Source organism: Bubalus bubalis, chromosome 1 (assembly GCF_019923935.1).
Source record: "Bubalus bubalis isolate 160015118507 breed Murrah chromosome 1, NDDB_SH_1, whole genome shotgun sequence".
In the NCBI taxonomy this organism is placed as follows: domain Eukaryota; kingdom Metazoa; phylum Chordata; class Mammalia; order Artiodactyla; family Bovidae; genus Bubalus; species Bubalus bubalis.
Window position 1 is genome coordinate 8,435,397 of NC_059157.1, and position 24,065 is coordinate 8,459,461.

The 24,065-nt window shown below is 48.3% G+C and overlaps 1 protein-coding gene across 2 annotated transcripts in view; it reads right to left on the reverse strand.

The window, feature by feature from the left end:
• Positions 1 to 13,513: 13,513 nt before the first annotated feature.
• Positions 13,514 to 24,065, reverse strand: part of IKBKB (inhibitor of nuclear factor kappa B kinase subunit beta) — a 52,804-nt gene continuing 42,252 nt past the window's right edge. Inside the window, exons 13-22 of one of the 2 annotated variants that reach the window (XM_025277661.3) lie at positions 23,835 to 23,958; positions 23,138 to 23,289; positions 22,912 to 22,973; positions 21,847 to 21,956; positions 20,814 to 20,863; positions 20,628 to 20,727; positions 20,306 to 20,453; positions 18,419 to 18,546; positions 16,067 to 16,157; positions 13,514 to 14,757 (exon numbers count right to left, since the gene is read on the reverse strand). In XM_025277661.3, coding sequence (XP_025133446.1) covers positions 14,692 to 14,757; positions 16,067 to 16,157; positions 18,419 to 18,546; positions 20,306 to 20,453; positions 20,628 to 20,727; positions 20,814 to 20,863; positions 21,847 to 21,956; positions 22,912 to 22,973; positions 23,138 to 23,289; positions 23,835 to 23,958 — 1,031 coding nt within the window. In that variant the 3' untranslated portion in view covers positions 13,514 to 14,691. Of the gene's footprint in view, positions 14,758 to 15,607; positions 15,916 to 16,066; positions 16,158 to 18,418; positions 18,547 to 20,305; positions 20,454 to 20,627; positions 20,728 to 20,813; positions 20,864 to 21,846; positions 21,957 to 22,911; positions 22,974 to 23,137; positions 23,290 to 23,834; positions 23,959 to 24,065 lie in introns of those variants that run through there. The other variant, XM_025277759.3, reaches the window with a different exon arrangement.

A 24,065-nucleotide genomic window follows, 5' to 3' on the forward strand; every position in this document is an offset into this window, starting at 1 on the left:
AGAGTAACTCCTGAGGTTCATACTCAGCTGTCAATGCCAGGCAATTGCTCTCTGTATAAATTAAAAACTTAACAAAATAATACATCAGCACTGTAGCAAAATCTGAGAAATGTATAAAAGGAGAATAGAAAATAATTAACATCAATGAGGGAGAAGGCAATGGTAACCTTCACTCCAGTACTCTTGCCTGGGAAATCCTATGGACGGAGGCAGACACAACTGCACGACTTCACTTCCACTTTTCACTTTCATGCATTGGAGAAGGAAATGGCAACCCACTCGTGTTCTTACCTGGAGAATCCCAGGGACGGGGGAGCCTGGTGGGCTGCCGTCTATGGGGTCACACAGAGTTGGAGCGACTGAAGCGACTTAGCAGCAACAGCAGCAGCAGCTTATCCTTGGCCTTTAAACTTTATTCTAAGCTTCTCAACACCTTAAGTCCCTTGAGAACATTTAGATAGTCTCTATTCTCCTTTTTCCTATGCAGTCTCTATTCCAGATTTTATTCCTATTATTTTGTTCTGAAGGATGGTTATTTCTCATTAAAAAAAAGTTTGTATTCACCTCTAAATGATGAAAGTTACAAGTTTGGGAAATTGTGAGATCACTGTTTATGTGTGTGTGTGTATATATATATATGATATATATATATATATATATTTTTTTTTTTTTTTAATCAGTTTCAGAAAACCCAAGGAAAATAATCAGTACTCTGGACCAACTTTATCTGCTTGGACCAACCAGTAACATTTGACCCACCAGGTCACTGTCTTCTTGCTGTAGTTTTACTGGCTTCTAAGTTAGTCCATGCTGTGGGTTTTCCTTCTTCTTTGCTCTCCCTTACTCACCGCTCCTTAGCGGTTTTGTGTGTCTGTGCTGGTTCCCGGCTTCTCCTCCACCCACCAACCACCTTCTTGGGAAAGTGCCTGCGGCCTTGATCCTCTAACTGGCTTTTCCACCTTGTCCAGTTTTAAACGCCCTTTTAAACACCACGTCTCCCAGCCTGGCACTCTGTGATGACCTAGAAGGGTGGGATGGGGCGTGGAGGGAGGCTCAAAAGGGAGGGGATATGTATATATAATCATGACTAATTCGAGTTGATGTACAATAGAGACCACCACAGCACTGCAAAGCAATTATCCTCCAATTAAAAACTATATATATAAAAAAAAAATGACGTCTGGTTTGAAGACTCCTTTTCTATTTCTAGCCCTGATATTCCTTGAGCTCCAGTCTCATATATCAAACCGCAGAGTGGACATCCTCCCTGTCCATCATCATAGACATTTGATGATAAACTGTCCTACAAATTCTTACTTCTTGCCCCCACTAACTGCTCCTTAACTCTTCCCCGTCTGAGTTAATGATACTTAATCTGCCTTGCCATCAGGCCAAAACCTGTGGAGCCATTCTTAACTGCCCTTTTTGTACCCCACATCCAATCTGTCAGCAAGTCTTGTCCAGTTTGTCTCCAGCATATCTATTCTGACTTGGATTACCTCTCGCCACCTCTGTGCCACCACCCTGGTCCAAGCTACTGTGATTTTGCTTCCTTGTTACTGCCTGGAGGGAGTGGGCTCCCCACATCTGCTCTTCTTCCCTACGGGCCATTCTCCACATGGGACAAAAGTGATTTTTTAAAAACATGCATCAGCGTATGTCATTCATTTGCTTAAATACCCTCTCATTGCACTTAAAAGCACACTCCTTTCATGGCCTACAAGGCCTCATGTGATCCACCTCCTGCTAATTCCCCCGCTTCGCTTCTTGTCACCTTCCCCTTTGTCTGGGACACACGTGTGCACACAGGTGCCTGCTTCAGGGCTCCTCTCCCATTGTTCAGGCAGCTGCCTGGCTTCCTTCCACTCATCGCTTGAGTCCCCGCCCAGGAGCCGCATCCTTGTCACAGTCCCGAACACTCAGGCACTCTCTGTTCCATTCTTGCCTTTTATTTTCATCTTAGCATGAAAAATATTTGAGGGACTTCCCAGTGGTCCAGGGTTGGTATCCGCCTTCCAATGCAGGAGAAACAGGTTCAGTCTCTGGATGGGGAAGGATTATCCCACATGCTGCAGGGCATTAGCCCTTCGCCTGCAACTACCTGAGCTGGTGAGATCTAGAGCCTGGGCACTGCAACTAGAGAAACTTGCTGGGCTGCAACTGAGATCCATCATAGCCAAATAAATACGTTTTTTTCAAAAAATAAAAGTATTTGAAACATACACACACGTGACCTACCTGTTACCTGCTCCCTATCCCACTCTCCCTCCTGCCAACATGGATTTTAAGCTCCCCCCAGGAGAGGGGGGGGCTTCATCTTTCTTTTCCACATAGAGATGCTCCATAAATACTTGAATGAATATCCTAAATTGTAATCTTACTAAAGTAAAGAGGTAAATATTTCAAATGACACAGGATATTGACCAATTATGATGTGGGATGGTGATCATCCTGGGTTGGCAGGGACTGGGAGGTTTATTGGGATACAGAACTTTCAAGGCTAAAACCAGGAAAGCTCTGGGCAAACAGACAAGTCGGTCATCCTAACTTTTGTCACCATTTTGACAAACTGACAGTAACAAAATCTAACTTGGAATATAGATTCTGAGATTCTTCTAGGACTCCTAACTAGAGCAATTTTAAAAATAATTATTTACTGAAAATCTACAAAATTGAGCAGAGGAGGGGGAAAGGAGGAAAGGGGATTGAAAGCTTTAGAAGCCGCAGCAGTCATTGGGAGAACTGGAAAGATTCACACGCAGTGCAAAGGAGTGAGCGGAGGTGGCTGGGAGGAAATCAACTGATGAGCAGGAGGAATTCCATGGTGGTCCAGTGGCTGGGACTCTGCACTCTCACTGCGAAGGCTGCAGGTTCAATTCTGGTCGGGGAACTAAGATCCTGCAAGCCACATGGTGTGGTCAAAAAAAGAGAAAAGGTGATGAGCAGGGCCTCAGGGCTCTACATGGAAAGTGTTTTGGCTCCTGCAGAAACACCATTCTCTACTTTAGAACCTACAAGTCTGTGGACTCTCTTGGGAAAACGGAACGTTAAGAGCTGCTGTGGGGATAATATTTTTGAAACTTGAACTGTCAATTTTTTCCACCCATCCCAAGACAATAATTGAAGTTGTTTCTGTTACAAAAAAGTTATAGGAAAAAAAAAAAGTAAGAGAGTAAAAAGTTCTTGTCTCTCATTTCAAGATTCCCAAAGCCTGAAACCTTTAAAGAGATAGTGCTCGGTACTTCTGAGACAAAATGTGATTGAGGAAGTTTCTCTGGGGGTAAAAAGTGCTCATTCAATCAACAGATACTTACTGTATACCTATTAAGAGCCAGGCACTGCTCTGGAGTCTGGGTATATGGCAATGGACAGACCGAGTCCCATCCTGTGGAGGTTTGTTTTTTTTTTAATTGAAGTTTATTTACAATGTTTTGTTAGTTTCAGGTACCAGCAAAGTGATTTGGTTATATATGGTTATATACACGTGTACATATAAATACATTGAAATATATATATATACACACACACACATTCTTTTAAAAAAATAATATATACACACACACACACACACACACACACATTTGGGGACTTCCCTGGTAGTCCAGTGGTTAAGAATCTGCCTTGTAATACAGGGGACACTGGTTTGATCCCTGGGCCAGGAATTGAGATCCCACATGCCACAGGGCAACTAAGCCTGCATGCTGCAACTAAGACTTGATGTGGCCCAATAAATAAATATTAAAAATATATCTATACATACATTCTTTGAAAATATACATAAATACATATAATCAAATATTCTTTTTAAATATATATATTCTTTAAAATATAATCAAATATATACTGTAAAAAGTCTATACATTTATATAAACATTCTTTTAAAATTCCTTTCCATTATAGATTATTACAAGATATTGAACCTAATTCCGTGTGTGCTTAGTCGCTCAGTTGTGTTTGACTCTTTTTGACCCTATGGACTGTAGCCCTCCAAGCTCCTCTGTCCATGGAATTTCCTAGGTGAGAATACTGGAGTGGGTATTTCCTACTCCAAGTGATCTTCCTAACCCAGGGACTAAACCCCACATCTCCTGTGTCTCTGGCATTGCAGGTGGATTCTTTACCCACTGAGCCATTGGGGAAGCTATAGGACAGGAGTTGTTGTTTATATATTTTATATAGGGTACTGTGTATCTGTTAATCCCGTTCTTTGTGGACTTTTTTAGGCGGGGCGGGGAGGGGGGAGCGGGTGGAGGGACAAATAAATATATCTGATGGTAGTAATTAGCATAAAACAAAGAAGACAACAGAGTTACAGGGCAGCCCTGGGAGGTGGGGCAGGGAGTGGGTACCAGGCAGAAAGGCTGGCCAGGGGAGCCCTCTCTGATGAGGCCACCGACACAGAGAGATGTAGATGAAGAGGAAGGGACCCTGGATCCCTTCTATCCACATTACTGTGCAGTATCCACTTTTCATCGCCTATCACAACTTGTTTTAAAAATGGAATATTTGTTACTTTTAAGTAGAGAATCACAGGTGGAAAAATGGTCAAGCAGGTTCTCCTTACTTCACTTATGTGGAACCCAAACATCAAAGCGATGAACAGAACCAAGCTGGTACGAATGATGATCAAGACTTGATTTGGCTATTTTGAGCATGCTGCCTGTCTTGCATGTGGTATAATATTGATTGTTCTCAATTAATATCTCGATATGATTGCTATAAATTTCAACTGGCCTACCCAACTGTGGAGCATCATCCCGTGAGAAATCTCCAGCACGGAACTTCACAAACCACTTTTAACAAGTTCGATCAGTCAGAGCCCATTCTCTATACACTGCACAAACTGCTTGTGTTTCAGATGCATTTTTACCTTTAAACAATAAAGCATCATATGCTGAAAATGTTCTTTTCTTCCATCTTCAATATTTAAATGGCCACATGAAAATTCAGCAATCGTGGTAAGTTTTTTTTAAGGCATGATGATGTGACAGCTGTCACAGTATGATGTAACAAAATTATTTTGAATGAACTTAAAGACAACTAAGTGCTGCTGCTGCTGCTAAGTCGCTTCAGTCGTGTCCGACTCTGTGCGACCCCAGAGACGGCAGCCCAGCAGGCTCCCTCGTCCCTGGAATTCTCCAGGCAAGAACACTGGAGTGGGTCACCATTTCCTTCTCCAATGCATGAAAGTGAAAAGTGAAAGTGAAGTCGCTGAGTCGTGTCCGACTCCTAGCGACCCCATGGACTGCAGCCCACCAGGCTCCTCCACTAGAGCCATCTTACAGAAAAAGACTGAACAGACCTTTTGGCCAACCCAATACCACTAAGGAAAAAAATGCCATCAACCAAATGGCACAATATCATAATGCTAATCCCCTATGACCAATGGATGAGTCACACCAGCTCTTGTTGCTTTGAATTTTTTCAGCTCTTCGGAGGGACCTGGCAGTCTCTCTCACCTTCAATTGCGTTGCCTAGCACGTGTGACTGACAGTCCTTTGGCTCGAATTTCATTGACAAATGGTCTTGCCTTTTTTTGGCCATCGTCTGTTCTTACAACCCTTAAGAATTTGGTGGTTACTTTGAAAGAAAATGTGGAATTATGGTCATAATGAGCACTCTTTTTTTGAAGTATAGTTGGCTTACGATATTATACTAGTTACAAGTGGACAACATAGTGAATCACAGTTTTTAAAGATTAAGTTTTATTTAAGGGGATTATAGAATAATGGCTATATTCCCTGTGCTGTACAATAGCTCCTTGTAGCTTATTTTATACATAATAGTTTGTACCTTTTAATCCCCTATCCCTATCATATCCCTCCCCTCTGGTAATTACTAGTTCATTCTCTGTATCTTTCAGTCTGTTTCGGTTTTGTTACATACATTTGTTCACTTTGTGGTTAGATTCCACATATAAACAACAATACAGAGTATTTGTCTTTCTCTGTCTGATTATTTCACTTAGTATGAGCATCTCTAGGCTCATCCATGTTGCTAAGCACTTCTTGCATGTACTTAGAACATAGTCTTAAATGTCCACATCACTCACAATCTTTCCTTTTCCATCATTACCATCTCTGCCTCTTCTCCCCAAACTCCCCCATCACCAACATCCATCCACAAAACTGGGCTTCCACCTCCAGGGAAGCCCAGTTTCGCTGTTAAACTTTTTAATTTTAAAATAACTATAGATCCATGGAAAGTTTTAAACAATGACAAGATTTGCAAGAAGTTGCAAATACACTATAGAAAGATCTCACGCAAGATCCACCTTCTGCTGCTAAGTCACTTCAGTCGTGTCTGACTCTGTGTGACCCTGTAGACAGCAGTCCATCAGGCTCCCCCGTCCCTGGGATTCTCCAGGCAAGAACACTGGAGTGGGTTGCCATTTCCTTCTCCAATGCATGAAAGTGAAAAGTGAAAGTGAAGTCACTCGGTCGTGTCCAACTCTTCGCAACCCCATGGACTGCAGCCTACCAGGCTCCTCCATCCATGGGATTTTCCAGGCAAGAGTACTGGAGTGGGGTGCCATTCTCAAAACCAGGGAACTGACACTGAGTAAATGTGTGTGTGTAGCTCTACGTCACAGTATTACATACAGATCTGTATAACCACTGGGGCTTCCCTGGTGGCTCAGAGGGTAAAGAATCTGCCTGCAGTGTGGGAGACCTGGGTTCAATCCCTGGATTCGGAAGATCCCCTGGAAGAAGGCATGTCACCCCACTCCAGTATTCATGGGTTTCCCTGGTGGCTCAGACAGTAAAGAATCCACCTGCAATGTGGGAGACCCAGGTTCAATCCCTGGGTCAGGAAGCCCCCCTGGAGGAGAGCATGACACCCCACTCCAGTATTCTTGCCTGGAGAATCCCACGGACAGAGCAGTCTGGCAGGCTACAGTCCATGGGGTCGCAAAGAATCAGACACGACTGAAGTGACTAGGCATGCCTGCATGCACACACCAGAATCAAGATACAGAGTTCTACTACAACATAAGCATCTCCTTTGGATTACACTTAAATATCCACCCTCCAACATTCCTAATTCCAGGAAATCACTGATTTCCTTGTATTCTCCATTTCATAACAGTCATTCTGAGAAAGATACTATAAATGGAACTACACAGTTGTGTGACCGTTTGAGACCAGCTGTTTTTTTCACTGGAAATAACGTCCTTGAGATTCATCCAAATTGTTGCCCGTACCAACAGTTCATGCTTTTTCATTCCTGAGATCTCCAAGTTGTATCATAGGTTTAACTAATCACCTGTTGTAGGAAGTATTGTTTCCAGTTGTCAGCCATTAAAAATAAACCTGCAATGAACACCCTTCTGTGTGGACCTAAGATTTCATTTCTCTAGGGTAAATGCCAGGAGTATGATTGATTGCTGAGTCATATGGTATCCATTTAGTTTTTCCTAAGAAACTGCCAAACCATGCCAGAGCACTGATTTACATGCAATGTATGAGTGACTCTGTTTCCCATGGGTTCACTTCATATTGTTACTATTTTTAAAGTTAGCCATTTTGATGTGATAATATCTGATCATGAATCATTTTAATTTGCATTTGTCTAGTGACCAGTTCGGAGAAGGCAATGGCACCCCACTCTAGTACTCTTGCCTGGACAATCCCATGGATGGAGGAGCCTGGTAGGCTGCAGTCCATGGGGTCGCTAAGAGTCAGACACGACTGAGCAACTTCACTTTGACTTTTCACTTTCATGCACTGGAGAAGGAAATGGCAACCCACTCCAGTGTTCTTGCCTGGAGAATCCCAGGGACGGGGGAGCCTGGTGGGCTGCCGTCTATGGGGTCGGACAGAGTTGGACATGACTGAAGTGACTTAGCAGCAGCAGCAGCAGTAACCAGTTATAATGAACATCTATTTACATGACTGCCATTCATATGTGTGTGTGTGTGTGTGTGTGTGTATTTTTTTTGTGTGTGAAATGTCTCTCCATGGCTTTTGTCCATTTTCTAATGAGATTGTTAATTTAAAAAGATACTTTGAGAATTCTTTATATATTCTAGAGGAATCCTTTGTGAACTATATGGTTTGCAAATATTTTCTCCAAGTCTATAGCTTTTCATTCCCTTAAGTATCTTTCACAGAGAAAAAGTTCTCAATTTTTATGGAGTCTACTTTATTGATTTTTAAAATTTTATGGACCATAGTTTTGAAATAATGCCTGAAAACTTCACCAAGCTCTACACCCTGAAAGTTTTATGTATTTTTTGTATCAGTTTTATAGTTTTACATTTTATACTTAACTCTGTGATCTTTTTTTTTTTTTTGCTAATGGAAATCCAACTATTTGTTAAAAAGACTATCCTTCAGGATTCCCTGGTGGTCCAGGGGTTAGGACTTGACTCTCACTGTTGTGGCGTGGGGTTCAATCCCTGGTCGGGGAACTAAGATCCTGCAAGGCATGTGGTATGGCTAAAAAAACAAAAGACTGTCCTTTCTCCATTGAGTTACTTTTGCACCTTTGTCAAAAATCAGCTGGTTGTACTTGTGTGGGGCTATTTGTCGGTCCTCTATTCTACTCAATTGATCTATGATGCATCTATTTATCTAACACCACACAGTCTTGACTATAATGTCTTGAAACTGGGTAGTGTCACTACTTCCGGTTCACTCTTCTCTTTCACAATTTAGCTCCTAAGCTCCAAGTAAATTTTAGAATGATCTTGCCTATACTTACAAAAAGTATTGCTTGGATTTTTATAGAAATTGTTCAGCCTGATTATTAATGTGGGGAGAACTGATACTTGAAATCACTAGGTCATCCAATCCATGAACATGATATTTCTCAATAATATTTCATTTATTTAGTTCTTTGGATTCCTTCATTCTCATTTTTACAGTTTTTGGCATGCAAGTCCTACACGTTTTGTTAGGTTTACACATAGTTTTTTTTTTGGTGGGGGGGAGGTTCTTGGGATCTATTATTATTTTTATACAATGTTAAAGGTTACACTGCATTTATAGTTATTACAAAATGTGGGCTACATTCCCTGTGTGTACATTACATCCCTGAGCCTGTCTTACACCGGTCGTGTGTATGGACACCGTATGCTGTCCCTCCCCGCTTCCCTTTCCCCATTATAGCCACTACTTTGTTCTCTATATCTGTGAGCCTATTTCTTTCTTGTTACAGTCACAGGTTTGTTGTACTTTTTAGATTCCACATATAAGTCATATCATGCTGTATTTTTCTCTGACTTATTTCACTTAGCATAATGTCTTCCAAGGGCATCCATGTTGCTGCAACTGGCAAAATTCCATTCTTTTTTATAGTATTCCATTGGAAACAGTGTCAGACTTTATTTTTGGGGGGCTCCAAAATCACTGCAGATGGTGACTGCAGCCATGAAATTAAAAGATGCTTACTCCTTGGAAGAAAAGTTATGACCAACATAGATAGCATATTGAAAAGCAGAGACATTACTTTGCCAACAAAGGTCCGTCTAGTCAAGGCTATGGTTTTTCCTGTGGTCATGTATGGATGTGAGAGTTGGACTGTGAAGAAAGCTGAGCACCGAAGAATGGATGCTTTTGAACTGTGGTGTTGGAGAAGACTCTTGAGAGTCCCTTGGACTGCAAGGAGATCCAACCAGTCCATTCTGAAGGAGATCAGCCCTGGGATTTCTTTGGAGGGAATGATGCTGAAGCTGAAACTCCAGTACTTTGGCCACCTCATGTGAAGAGTTGACTCATTGAAAAAGACTCTGATGCTGGGAGGGATTGGGGGCAGGAAAAGGGGACGACAGAGGATGAGATGGCTGGATGGCATCACTGACTCGATGGAGATGAGTCTGAGTGAACTCCAGGAGTTGGTGATGGACAGGGAGGCCTGGCGTGCTGCGATTCATGGGGTCGCAAAGAGTCGGACATGACTGAGCGACTGATCTGAACTGAACTGATTGTATATGTACCACATTTTCTTTACCCATTTATCTGCTGATGGGACATTTATGTTGCTTCCATATCTTGACAATCACAAATAATGCTGCTATGAACACTGAGATGCACGTGTACTTTTTGTAATGTGTTTTTTTTTTAATATATATACCCAGAAGTGGAATTGCTGGGTCATATGGTAGTACTATTTTCAGTTTTTCTAAAAAGCCTCCATACCGTTTTCCATAGTGGCTGTACCAATTCACATTCCCACCAACAGTGTACTGGAGTTCCTTCTGCTACACACACTTGCCAACATTTATTTGTGTTCTTTTTAGTGACAGCCACTCTGACAGATGTGAGGCCATATCTCACTGTGGTTTCGGTTTGCATTTCCCTGATGATTAGCTGAGCATCTTTTCATATGCCTGTTGGCTCTCGGCATTTCCTTTTTGGAAAAATTTCTCTTCAGGTCTTCTACCCATTTTTTGATCAGGTTGCTTATTTTAAAAAAATATATATTGAGGTACATGAGCTATTTGGATGTTGGATACTAATACATCTAAATATTAATTTGGTTTTGGGTTAATTATAAATGCTAGTGTATTCTTAATTTTGGTTTTCATGTGCTCATCTAGTATAGAATTTTGAATGTTTATCTTGTATCCTGTCACTCTTTAGTTTTAGGAGAGCTTTTGTAGATTCTTTGGAATTTCTACCAGGCAAACAGATCGGGAAACAATGGCAACAACAGACATTCTTGGGCTGCAGATCACTGCAGATGGTGACTGCAGCCATGAAATTAAAAGACGCTTGCTCCTTGGAAGAAAAGCTATGACAAACCTAAACAGAGTATTGAAAAGCAGAGATATTACTTTGCCGACAAAGGTCCGTCCAGTCAAAGCTATGGTTTTTCCAGTGGTCATGTATGAATTTGAGAGTTGGACTATAAAGAAAGCTGAGCACAGAAGAATTGATGCTTTTAACTGTGGTGTTGGAGAAGACTCTTGAGAGTCCCTTGGACTGCAAGGAGATCCAACCAGTCCATCCTAAAGGAGATCAGTCCTGGGTGTTCATTGGAAGGACTGATGCTAAAGCTTAAACTCCAATACTTTGGCCACCTGATGTGAAGAGTTGACTCACTGGAAAAGACCCTGATGCTGGGAAGGATTGGGGGCGGGAGAAGGGGACGTCAGAGGATGAGATGGTTGGATGGCATCACCAACTCAATGGACATGGGTTTGAGCAAGATCCAGGAGACACTGAAGGGCAGGGAAGCCTGGCATGCTGCAGTCCATGGGGTTGCAAAGAGTTGGATACAACTGAGCCACCGAAAAATAACATAAACCATCATGCCATCTGCAAAAAAAGACAGTTTCATCTCATCATTTCCAATCCCTATGTCTTTTATTTCCTTCTCTTGCCTTATTGTGCTAACACCTCTAGTATTGTGTTAAATAACAGAAGTGAGAGAGGATATCCCTGCTTTATTTGAATTGGAAGGGGAAAAGTCTTTCACCATTAAGTAAAGCAGTAGTTGTTGGTTTTTTGTAGATGCTTATTCAGTTGATGTTTCCTTCTAGTTCTATTTTTCTGAGACTTTTATCTTGAATGGGTATTGAATACTGTCCTAAGATTTTCTGCATCAATTGATATGATCGTGTGATATTTCTTCTTTAGCCTCTGTGTGATTACACTGATGGATTTCCAAATATTGAACCAGCTTCATATCCATGAAAAAAACCCACACTTGGTCATGGGTTATAACACTGCTGATTTTTCATTATTATTCTGTTAAGGATTTTTGCATCTTTGTGTGTTTTCATTTTCTGTACTGTTTTTGTCTACTTTGGTACCATGTTAATGCCTTCATAAAGTGAATTGGGAGGTAGGTATACTTCCTCTGAATTCTGTTTTCTGGAAGAGATAGTGCAGAATAAGTGTTAATTCTTTCTTTGGTAGAACTTTCCAATGTAACCATTTGGGCCAGAGATCTTTTTCAGGGGTTTTTAAATTATAAATTCAATTTATTTCATAGCTATATTGCTATTCATATTATTTCAAATTTGACGAGTTGTGGTAGATTGTGTTTTTCAAGTAATGGTTCATTTATTCCAAGTTATATTTATAGGCATAGTTGTTCATAGTATTCCTGTACTATTCTTTTGGTATTTGCAACATCAGTAATTTCATTGTTTCATTCCTGATATTGATCATTTGTGTCTTCCGTCTTTGAACGTATCAGAAATCAGCTCATTTATTGATCGTATTGTTTTCCTATTTGTCAATGTCTTTGATTTCTGCTCTGATCTTTATTGCTTTGTTCATTCTGCTTGCTTTTATTTTGCTCTTCTCTTTTCTAAGTCATTCTTGATACCATGAATTTTGGGGAGGGGCTATATGGGTTCAATGGTGGCCCCCAGGAAGAAATGTCCACATCTCAATCCCCAGAATCTATAAATATTGCCTTATATTGCAAAACATAAGATAAGGGTCTTGAAAAGAGACACTTATCCAGATCAGCCTTGAATGTGGTCAAAAGGCACATTTGCTTTCCTAAAAGGCACATTTGATTTGAAAGACAGGAAAGTGGTGGCAATATGACCACAGAGGCAGAGAGGCGGCCACAAGTCAAGGATCTCCTGGACTCACCAGAAGCTGGAGGAAGCAAGGAACAGAATCACCCTGAGAGACTTTGGAGGACTTGATTTCAGACTTCCAGCCTCCAGACCTGTGAGAATAGATGTGTGTGAAGCCATGAAGTTTGTGGTGATTTGTTACAGCAGACCTAGGAACCCGACAGAGCTGGAGAGCAACGTCTCTGCTGGCGTCATCCGTTGGTGTTTCCAGCACCCACCAGGGACGCAGGGGGCAAGAGGAATTCCCAGGGAACTCACCGCATGTTACCACTCAGGGCCAAGGTCCCCGCTGCTGTGCATCCTTCTATCTTTCAGAATCTTCTTCGTTTATAAATAACGTCCAAGGGTCTCAGCTGCACTAGGAGGTGGGGAGGTGCATCTGCTCCACTTTCTGGAAGTCCAACCTCCAGGGTTTTCATTTTTTCAACCTATTAGCACTTTCTAGTTATATTACTCTTTTATCATTTTTTAATTTAAAATTTTCTATTTATTTATTTGGCTGCATTGGGTCTCAGTTGCCGCACACCGGATCTTTCCCTGCAGTCTCTCTAGTTGTGGTGTGTGGGGTTAGCTGCCCCCTGGCATGTGGGATCTTAGTTCCTCGACCAGGGATTGAACTCATGTCTCCTGCATTGGAAGGCAGATTCTTAACCACTGCACCACCAGGGAAGTCCCTATGTTACTCTTTTGAAGCACAAACTTTGGTGATGTTTCTTTACTCAAAATTCTTCAGTGACTTCCAGCTGCCATTAAAATCGGCCCCTGACTCTTAGCTCAACACTCATTCCCTCCCTAATCTGACCCCACCCCAGCCTACCATTCGGGTCTAAATTCCCACTGTGTTCCTCACCAGTGTTTTCTAAATCATGCTTTATCACTCTCCAGTTCTTTGGGCCGTTCATCAATGTTACATGCACACGAGAGAAAAATAAAAGGTGTCACTGTCAAGTGAGTTGGGGAAACAGCGAATTTAGGCGGAATTAACCCAGTTTATTATCAAGGGACTTTCCTTCCTTCAGTAAACCAGTGCATAAGGTGAATTTCTAAGAGGCACTTAAAGCATGAACCGTTGTTCCCCAAACTTCCTGTACATGGAACCCATGGTACTGCCTCCACGGAAGGCACTCTGTGAAACTTCTTGTCTGGCTTTCTTCTCCAACCAAACTTGCCTGCCTGGGATCATCCGAGCTCACCGTGCTGTCCTTCTGTTACACAGAGAAGCTTGTGTGAGACGGCAGAGAGGCAGCACGGGCTCTAGCACCATTCGATTTCATCAAACGCTCCATTGCAGTTGGGTTTTTGAGTTTGTTAAGTCCTAACCAGAGCTATTATAAAAATAGACAGTGGGGTCTGAGTCATGTTGCAAAATAGAGAATCTGTTTTTTAAATACATTCACTAAATAATACCGTGAGAGGATACGAGGGGCGGGACCTCTCCCGTCCCCCCACGGCCGCACACGGGGCAGGGCTGTGGGCACAGGGGGTCAGCAGGCTCGTGGGTGACAGACACCCTTTCCGTCTTTCCTTCTTCTCCAAGGCAGCTCGCTCCCAGGGACTCTTTGGGACCCAGAGGAAGGGAGATGCTGTTCCCTCCTGGCTCCAGACAGTCATGCTGGATGGAAGGACCGCAGCCTGGCTGCAGGTCGCAGGTGGAAGGACGAATGTTAGCAGCAGTGAGATTAGAGGAGAAAGGAGGATGGGGCAGGGTGGGATCCAGGGTTTCGAGGTCTGCTCAAGAGAAGCCGGATCCAGAAACTCGAGCTACACAGACAGACCTCCTCTGGAGAGCAGGAGGGGTCAGGTGGAGACAGCTGGCACAGAGCGCCACTCAGACTGCGTCCTGGGAGCCAGTTGGGTGCAGCCACCGAGCCTGGAGCACTCCTTTCCCCTCACGGGGGCAGCGGTGGCCCCGGCGACATCTCCTACATGCCGGCCCCCCGCATCCACGTCCTCTGGGCCTCTGCAGCGGAGGAAATCCAGTAAGTGGACGAGCTGCTGGCTGTGCCCACGGAGGGCCACGCCTTCGGTCCACGGTGACCATCACGGCTGCTGGAGGAGCGCGATCTCTGTCTGGGTGCCGAGGATGCCGGCGCGATGATGCTGGGGCCTCGGGCCAGGCAGCCCATCAGGGCCAGGGCCGCCCACCGTCACGAGGCCCGCTCCAGGCTCTGTTGTTCCTCCTCCTCCGACTGCAACCAGCTCCAGTCTAGAGACTGAAAGTCAACGGGCTCATTAACAACCCCGTGGCCACCCAGGTACCTGGTTTTCTTCTTTGGGAGGCAACCAGCACAATTTAGAAGGAAGGCTAGAGCCTTTCACTGACAGTCAAGTTTCTGCAAGGGACCCCAGAGCCGGAGCTACGTCTTCAAGACCGTGCAGGAGCTTATCTTCAGATGGGCGTGGAGCCCCTGAGACTCTGGCCAGGCGATTTAAGTGTTATTCCTGCAGCTCATAGCACTGACCTATGCTCACTGCACGCCCAGGTGCCCAGGGCTCGTCTCAGCTCTCCACCTCCAGGCTAACCAGGTGGAACCGCCTGGCCAGGCTTCCTTTTCCTCCAGCAGAAGCAAATAGGCAGTGCAAGGATCGAAACATACAGGGCCCAGAGGAGGAAGAGCAGCAAGAAGGAGACACAGAAAGCCCCAAACCAGAGAAGGACACTTGAAGAAATAAGAGGTGATTACCATTGGCAGTGACCCCTCCGATCCTTCCCCAAACCAAGAAGTTCTGGAAACGCTAGCGCAGGACTGTATTGGCAGGAAATGACCATTAAAAGACCCAAGCAAATGATTAAGCATCCTCTCAGCACCCCACTCCAGTACACTTGCCTGGAAAATCCCATGGATGGAGGAGCCTGGTAGGCTGCAGTCCATGGGGTCACTAAGAGTCAGACACGACTGAGCGATTTCACTTTCACCTTTCACTTCCATGCATTGGAAAAGGAAATGGCAACCCACTCCAGTGTTCTTGCCTAGAGAATCCCAGGGACAGGGGAGCCTGGTGGGCTGTCGTCTATGGGGTCGCACAGAGTTGGACACGACTGAAGCGACTTTGCAGCAGCAGCAGCACCAAGTTCAGCTTTGCCTCGATGTCTCTGCACCTGGACTCATTTTTCTTTAGATCAGCTTCCCTAGAGCTAGGCTTGATGAGTCCCTAAGCTCTGAGTCCCTGAGAGATGGGGTGGTGATGGCTTTGTCCCTGGAGCCCAGCACCGCACCTCTGACGTGCATGCCCAGCAACTGCACAGAAGGGAAGAGCGGGAGAGAGGCCTTCCCACAGGGATGCTACCAGCTTCATAAGGACCATGTGCAGTGAGGATGAGAGAAGATAGAGCACGTAAGGTACCTGTGCTCATTCAACAGTCGTCAGCCCTGTTATCATGATGAATAAGAAGGTTTTACCAGAAAATCGCAAGTGTACACTGAGACCAAGGCGGCAGGGCGTCACCTCTCTCTCAGCTTTTCCTCGTTTGCTGCAGAAAAGAAAAGGTGTGGAGCAGCGGGGGTCCCCGTGGGCCATTACCCTCAAACTCTGGTCCTGCTCCTTCATGGTGTCCTGCAGGGCGTTCTCCAGCTGGGTGCACAGGGTGTGCGCTTCAGCCACCAGGTCCTCACTAAAGAAAACGAATGGACGATTAAAATGTGGTCAGTGTGAGCTTTCCAAAAGTAATATATTACTGTGTACAAATATGCTAAAGGGCTTCTGGAAAGATTTTAAAAATTGAACGAATATTCTGAGTGTCTTAAAAAATATGACACTGCCTCAGCGATTTCATCTGTTCTTCTTGAGTGCTGTTACGGAAGCCCGAACCCAGCCGTGAGCATCGCCATTCACAATATGAGAAAGCAGAGGTCTGGCCTAATTAAAAAGTTCAGAGCTGAAGAGATTTCTTAGGCTCTCTCTAAACTGCCACAATCTGAAAATCTCTCCCAGATCACCTGTTTCACAGTTTTTGAAACTGACAAAGGCGTACAGACCACGAGACTTCCCCAGGTGTCCTCAGCTCTCTGAGACTGGGAGTGGCGTGTTCTAGGAACTGATTCATCTGCTGCGCTCTTGCCTTTCCTATGATGAGAAATGCACACGTCCCACCTTCTCTACAATAAGAAATGCACATGTCCCGAGAACAGGCCGTGGCTGAGAAAGGCAAGACCAAAGCAAGCCATCTGTCCTGTTCTAACCTCGGCTCCAGGACGTGGGCAGACAGACGGTAGCCTGAGTCCCCAGGACGCCTTTCCTAGAGCTTTGAGGATCTCGTGGAGGAACGGGACAAACCCAACAGAAAGGGCCCGCGGTTCCTCCTCTCACCGCAAAGGGGGCGCCGGTGGGAGGAGCAGAGCCCAGACTCATCCACCGGCGGCCACTGTCCAGGCCCCAGAGGCCCCGGACCTGGTTACCACCCTCAAGGAGCTAACTGGAAGTTGGGGAGAGAATTAAGAATCCGACACGGGGAATTCTCTGGTGGTCCAGTGGTTAGGACTCTGCACTTTCACTGCCGAGGGCCCAGATTCAGTATATGATCAGGGAAATACATTTTGCAAGCCAAGAGGCCAAAAAGAGAAATAGAAAAAACAAAAAACCCCAAAACAGTACAGGTTACAAACTCCCTAAGTACAGGAACAGGACTTCTTGAAAACAGCTTTACTGAGATATATTCACAAACCATAAAATTCACCTGTTTAAGGTGCACGACTACACACTTCTGGTGCGCTTGCAGCATTGTGCAACCATCGCAGAGGTCTAGTCCTCGACCGCTTTCATCACCCAAGGGGAAACCCTGTACCCGTTGTCAGTCACTCCTCTCCCTCAGCAATCAAGTCTCCTCTCTAGTCTGTAGATCTGCCCTTAGGAATCAATTTTCACCGTCTCCAGTGCCTGGGGCCCAGCAAGGGAAGGCTCTGAAGAAATGGGTGTGAGGCTGAACCAGAAACAAAAAACCGCACAGGTGTCTCAGGAGACGGCCATCTGTGCGTATGTGTCCGGGCTGCAGAGAGGGGGGAGGCAGGGCCGGGGTGGAGGGAAGACACTCCGGGGAGGGTGTCAGCAGAGCCGAGGACCCGGGGCTCCAGGATGCAGGGGGGTCGGCCCGGCCTGGTTACCCGGGGCTGCCGATCCCGAACCTGCGTGTCCAGTGAGAGCCCAGAACCCACTGATGCTGCTGGTCTGGACCAGGCTCCAAGACCCCCGGGCAGAGCCAGGAGCTGCCTGGGAGCAGAGGTGAGCCTGGACAGAATGCTTGGAGGCTGGAAAAGGCTCAGCCTTGGCCCTGAGGCAGCTGGCCGCCATGGCTAGTCCCTGAATATCTGGAAGAGTAACTCAATCAAAACGGTCTCCCATGAAGATGGATTTGACCAGAGGGGGCCTAGGGGCAGCACTGGGCTGGAAGCAGAGAGGGAAAACCTCACGGGAAGGGCTCTGAGGCTGCACTCCCAACTCTGCAGCAGGGGAGTATGCAGCAGGCAGGGAGGGGTGAACGGGGGGGGGGGGGAGGAGGGGCCACAGGAGGGACCGGCAATGCGTGGCTGGGGCGCGGTGACCAGCAAACACCCTCGGGAACCTGCTTCTGTGGGCAGATAGCGAGGGATGGATGAGGGGACAGCACAGGACTGGCCAGCACTGGACGGAAGGTTCCCATCCAGTGAGAGCAACTCGGCCTCAGATAAGGACGCCTGGCTGGGCAGGTCACAAGCAGCGCTGTGAGCAACACACCACATCCATGCCCACAGCGCCCGGCACGGGGGACAGACACCAAGGGGCGTGCACGGCGCCACTGACGGGAGACGCCAGCCACCGCCAAGAGACCCGTGCTTCCGTGCCCACAACCTCCCGATGAGCCCCAGACTTCGGCAGTGGGCGCCGCAGATGAGGACTGACCTCTTCTCGGCGGCCTCGGGCAAGCTGTCAGGAGCCGTGCAGGTCTGCGACATCAGCTGGCAGGGGTGACTCAGGCGGGAGGCGTTCATGCTGTCCGGGCTCCCACTGACGGGACCCCGGACCTTGCTCTAGAGGGCAAAACCAGAAAGAGAGTCAGCGGTCTGGGGGCAGAGGGATGACTGAAATTCTGCTTTCACGGCAGGGTGTTTTCTCATGAAGACACCCGGCCACGAGACACATGCTCTTCCTGCAGAAATCAGGCAACATCGCTGTCTCATGGTTTGCGTTTCGGCTTAGAAACTGCTTCTGCTTCTGCAGGTGTAACTTTTTGATTGAGGGTTCTAAATACAGAGAGATCTGAGGGTTCTGTTTCTTTTTTTTTTTTAATCAACTATTGGCCATTTAATTTTAAATTTTGGGGGTTCTAAATACAGAAAGATTTAAGGATTCTATTTCTTTTTTTTTAATCAACCATTAGCCATTTAATTTAAAATTTGGGGGTTCTAAATACAGAGAGATTTGAGAGTTCTATTTCTTTTTTTAAAAATCAACCATTGGCCATTTAATTTTAAATTTTGGGGGTTCTAAATACAGAGAGATTTGAGGGTTCTATTTCTTTTTTTTTAAATCAACCATTGGCCATTTAATTTTGTGTTTTTTTGGCTCTGCAGGCTCTTGATTGCAGTCATAGGCTTCTCTAGTGGTGGCATGAGGGCTTAGTTGCCCCGTGGCATGTGGGATCTTAGTTTCCTGACCAGTGAACAAACCCTCGTCCCCTGTGTTGGAAGGTGGATTCTTTACCACTGGACCACCAGGGAAGGCCCTGAGGCTTCTATTTCATTAGCTGGATTGCTTAACAAACCCTTAAAAGGAAACGAGAAGGAAGGCGCGTTAACTCTTCCCAAGGAGAAGAGAAACACACGGAGGTCCTAGGTGACTTGCGCCACCTGGGGATCAAGAGGCCGAGGTGTTTCCTGGGCTGCGGCAGCCGGTGCACCTGGAGCAGTGGGCCTCCCCGGCCCATGGCCGAGCGGCTCTGCTGTCAGCCTCCTCAGCCTTCCCGCCGCCTGCCAGCTCGATTCCAAGCTTTTCTCGGCTCTTCTCCAGTTTTTGTCCTGGGCTCTCTTCTGTGCTGCGGTTTCTCTCTGAGCAGCATTCAGTGGGATCACAGCTATACCGGGATGGTGGGCACACGCTGAGCAGGCTGAGCGCTGCACGGCACAGGCCTGGCTCAGGGCCCAGCAGGCATGCCCCTCGGGGGCTGCACGCAGGTCTCCAGGAACCTGGGGTGTGACCTCATTTGGAAAAAGCATCTTTGCAGATGTAGCTAAAGATCCTGTGATGAGATCACTCTGGACTATCTGGGTGGGACCTAAACCCAGGGACAAGTGTTTTTACACACTCGACACAGAAAAGGACTTCTTTGGTGGTACAGTGGATGATAGTCCGCCTGCCTATGCAAGGGACACGGGTTCGATCCCTGGTCCAGGAAGATTCTACGTGTGGCAGACTGGCTAAGCCCAAGCACCCTGGAGCCCGTGCTCTACAACCAGAGAAGCCGTCTCAGTGAGAAGCCTGCACACCGCCAACTCGAGAGCATCCCCCACTCACGGCAACTAGAGAAAGCTTGACTGCAGCAACAGAGACCCAGTGCCGCCAACAAGAAACCAATTTTAAAAAGAGAGAGACGTAGAGAAGAGGGCCACACGGAGTCAGAAGCAGAGACTGAAGAGATGCTGCCTCAAGTCAAGGAGTGCTGGAGCCAGTGGCGTCTGAGAGGCGGCGAGGAGGGATTCTCCCCTTGAGCCTCCCAAGGAGGCCCGGCCCAGATGATGCGTGGACACCCACCCTGCCGCCTCCAGGACGGGCCCGCTCGGGCTCACTCACACACGCAATCTTCAGGAGGTTCCAGAGCTCCTTCTGCCGCTTCTCCTGCAGCCGCACCACCATCTTCTCATCCTCGCTCATCAGGCTGACCACCTCCTCCACCTTGGGCAGCAGCTCCAGGGCCTTCTGCTTGCAGACCACGGTCTTACTGTGAAGACCAAGTGCGATGAGCTCCAGCACGCCCGGGTCGGGGGGAGCAGAACGCGGCCCCGGTGGGGATGACTCTGCTCGGCCACTGCGGGGGCGGGAGCTCCTCCGGGGCCCAGGGGAGGGGACGGGGCCTCTCCTCGCTCCACCCTCCGAGGGGACGGCAGCCTGATACCTGAGCTGCGTATAAATCACTCGCACTTTCTTCTCAAAGCCTTGGATTGCCTGGAGGAGCAGCCGCACCATTTCCTGACTGTCACCATCAGTCCGCTGGTCTGCAAAGCGGGACGGAGACGCACGGTCTGTGGGGGGACCAGCCTGGTGCCCGGGTAGCGGGGGACCCGGGAGGCGGCCCACTCACCTCTCGGCTTCTCCCTCAGCCTGCGGTAAAGCTCCCGCGCCTGCTCTTCTCTGAAACACACAAGGCAGGGTCTCTGTCAGCGCCCCTGTCAGCGCCCGAGCCCTGCCAGCAGCATCGCCGCCTTCTGGAAGCTGGGCGGGCAGTATGTCCCGGCCGGAGGCAAGCACGCGCCCTGGGGATGTCACTGGCGAAACCCATGGCAGAGGAAGACCCGGCTCACTGTCGAAACGCCAACTCAAAGCTCACAGTCAAGACTTCCTGAGAATCCTCAGGACAGAAGCCTCCTCTGTCCCTCAGTGTTCCCCACCCACCCGGCCCCTGCAATTCAGAGGTTTGGGTCCTGAGTTCAGAGAACGTGGCCTCTGAAACTCAAGCCAGGAGCAGACACGCCCTCCCCAGGGCCCGAACACAGTGAGACAGGCTGATGTTTCCAGGGGGTGACTTTTGTTTGAAAACCAGAGTAAAATAAAACACTGAATAACTTGACAAAATACAGGCTACAGATAATCACATTTCAAAGACTGGAGCCTCCGGTCCTAAGAGTCCTGGCAGAAGCATCAGAGGCCTGGCTGAGCCCCAGGGAGGCTCTCCTGGCGCCCCTGTCTGCTCCCGGAATGCAGGAGGGGCTGCTCTGCCCAGGGAGGGTCCCTGTAGCCAAGTCCTGATCATGACTCAAATGAAGAGTCAAGGTCCCACCTTCTAAGACTCACCCGGCTCCTTCCCTTCCTACTTCCTGCTTCTCAGGCCACACCCAGGTTGGGATATGCTGGGCAGCCGGGCATCTAACCTGATGCTTTGGAGTTCAGGAACCATGGCTCGGGGCGTTATCTGAACTGGTCCCCACAACTGTGAGGTCAGACAGCTCTTCTGTATCAGGTGAGGCTCAGAGGGACGGAGGTTTGCCCGGGCCCAGCTTCTAGACGTGCCGAGAGGACCTCCCCTGGACCGGGCTGCACGGGAGGGCGCGCTCCAGGGGAACTGTGCTTGAACAGCCCACCCGCCCACCCGCGCAGAGACACACACACACACTCACAGATCATCCAGCGTCCCGCCCTGCTTCCGGCCCATGGGGCTGCGCTGCAGGTCCACGATGTCCGTCTGCAGGGCCATCATCCGCTCCACCAAGTGCTTCACCTCGTTCTCCTGGAGACAGTGCCGCGCTGAGACTGAGCCCCGACGGACTCGGCCAGGGACTCCCGAGCCTCACCATGGACCTTCAGCTGCCCGGCTAGAAGGGACACGGCCTTGGGAGTCTGCGGCTGGGATCTGGGCCTGCCACCCGCCAGCTCTGTGGCCCTGGGGCAGGTCACCCTGGCCCCAAGCTGCAGTCTCCCCCACCGGAAACTGGGGCGAGATGCGATGGGGCCCAAGAGGACCCAGCCTGGCCCCAGTGTGGAGACGAGCTGGGGCACGCTCCCCTCTCCTAATTCGTCCTTGATCTCAGGGGTTACGCCCACGAGGACAGAGATCGGGGGGAGCGGTGGGCTGGAGTGGTGGCTCACGTCCCTGCGCCTGAACAAGGGGCATCGGCACCGATTTATAGAAACAGACACTTCGACACGGAGGGGAGGCTCCCTGCCCGAGTTCACTGGGCAGACAGATGGTGGAAAAGTCCAGGAAAAGGCCTTGGGGCCCAAGCATCCCCCTGAGCAAGGTCCCCCAGGGCACCCCGTCTCCCTGCCTGGCCTCACGATCAACACTTCAGCGGCATCTGATTCACAGCCCTCAGACTTGCCCCTTCAGACCCGTTCCTTCCTACAGGCTCAGTGTCCCGAGGAGGAAGTCAGAGCAACTTCTGACACGGCCGAGTGCTGCTCCTTTATCCAAAGGCCCTTCTCGCGGGAAGAGGTCTGCACTCCCCGGGACGTGTCACGTCGTAAGCCTGACTCAAATCTGTGTGGCTCCTGGACCAGACACACTGGGGACCTCTGCCTGGCACCCCTTACCTTCCAGCAAGTGCCAGCTGAGGGCAGAAAGCCTGGCGAGGAAAATGTGATTTTTGACACAGAAGCTGGACCGAGCGCTCAGTGAGAAAGGGGAAAGATGGCAGGGAAGAGGGTGCGCTTGGCCAGGCTGGGGACCCCAGGGAGCCTCCTACCCGTCCGCAGAGCTCCACGGCCTGCTCCATCTCCCTCCAGGCTAGCAGCAGCTTGTCCGACGCTGGAGGAAAAACACGGAGGTGAAAACAAAAGTTAAAAATAAAATGAAAACACCCCAAAACCAAGAAAGTAAAAAGGAACTCCATTATAAGAGGACCAAAAAAAAACACTTAAGAAAGAAGAGTTTAATGGTCTCTCCAGATTGATTGCTAAGGACACACTCACTGATCCCAAACTCCGTCTGCTCCCTGTACTTCTCCAGGTCAATCTGGATACTGGTCTTAAAGAAGTCCAGCTTGGCCTTGAGCTGCTGAGACATGGAGGCCATGGAGTTCTTCATCTTGGACAGACAGCTGTTGTTCCGCAGCAGATTCATCCTGCAGGGGCCCCCGAGAGACACAGCGCGGGCATGTTTGGGATCCAGGTACCACTTCCTGGACAATAATAAAAGTGGCCTCCAACACCTTGGCAGGCCCCTGCTATAATTAGTATAATCATAACAAGAGCAGCCACTTATAACCATCACGACAATTTCCTGGCCCGTGGCGATGGGTGAGGCTCTGCTCCGAAACTAGAATTAGGTGAAGTGCCACGCAAAGGAACCCAGACCAGCCACAACCTGGGGAAGGAGTCAGCCTGGACCGGCAGGGTGGCCTACCCGCAATGGAGCGGGGCCAGCCCTCCAGCCGGCTGCCCCCCGCCCTGTCCACACTCCAGGTCCGTGCACTGACCACATGTGCCTGTTGGGTATAACAGGCCCTCCCTCCAAACCGCCCACCGACGGCTTCCCGCCCTTCCAGAGCAGCGTCTTCCCTCCTGCCCCTCCCGACGGTGGCTGACCCTGGGCCCCTGCCTTGGCCCCCGCCCCGTGGCCAAGCACTGGGCACTCTGGGTACGCGGTGCCCTGCAGCTGGGCACCTACATGGCCGCACGCTGGCCCTGCTGCAGGCGGCTGCAGTCTTCCTTCAGGGCCTGGATGCTGTGCCAGACTTGGCCCCACACCTTCCGCAGCTGGAAGAACGGGAGGTTCCTCTTGGGCTCTTGCACTGAACAGAAACACAGGCGACCGTCAGGGCGCAGGGCCTGCGGTGGACGACAGCATCCCACCCCTGGAGCCCGCTGGCTCTGTAACGGCTCGGCTATTACACAACCG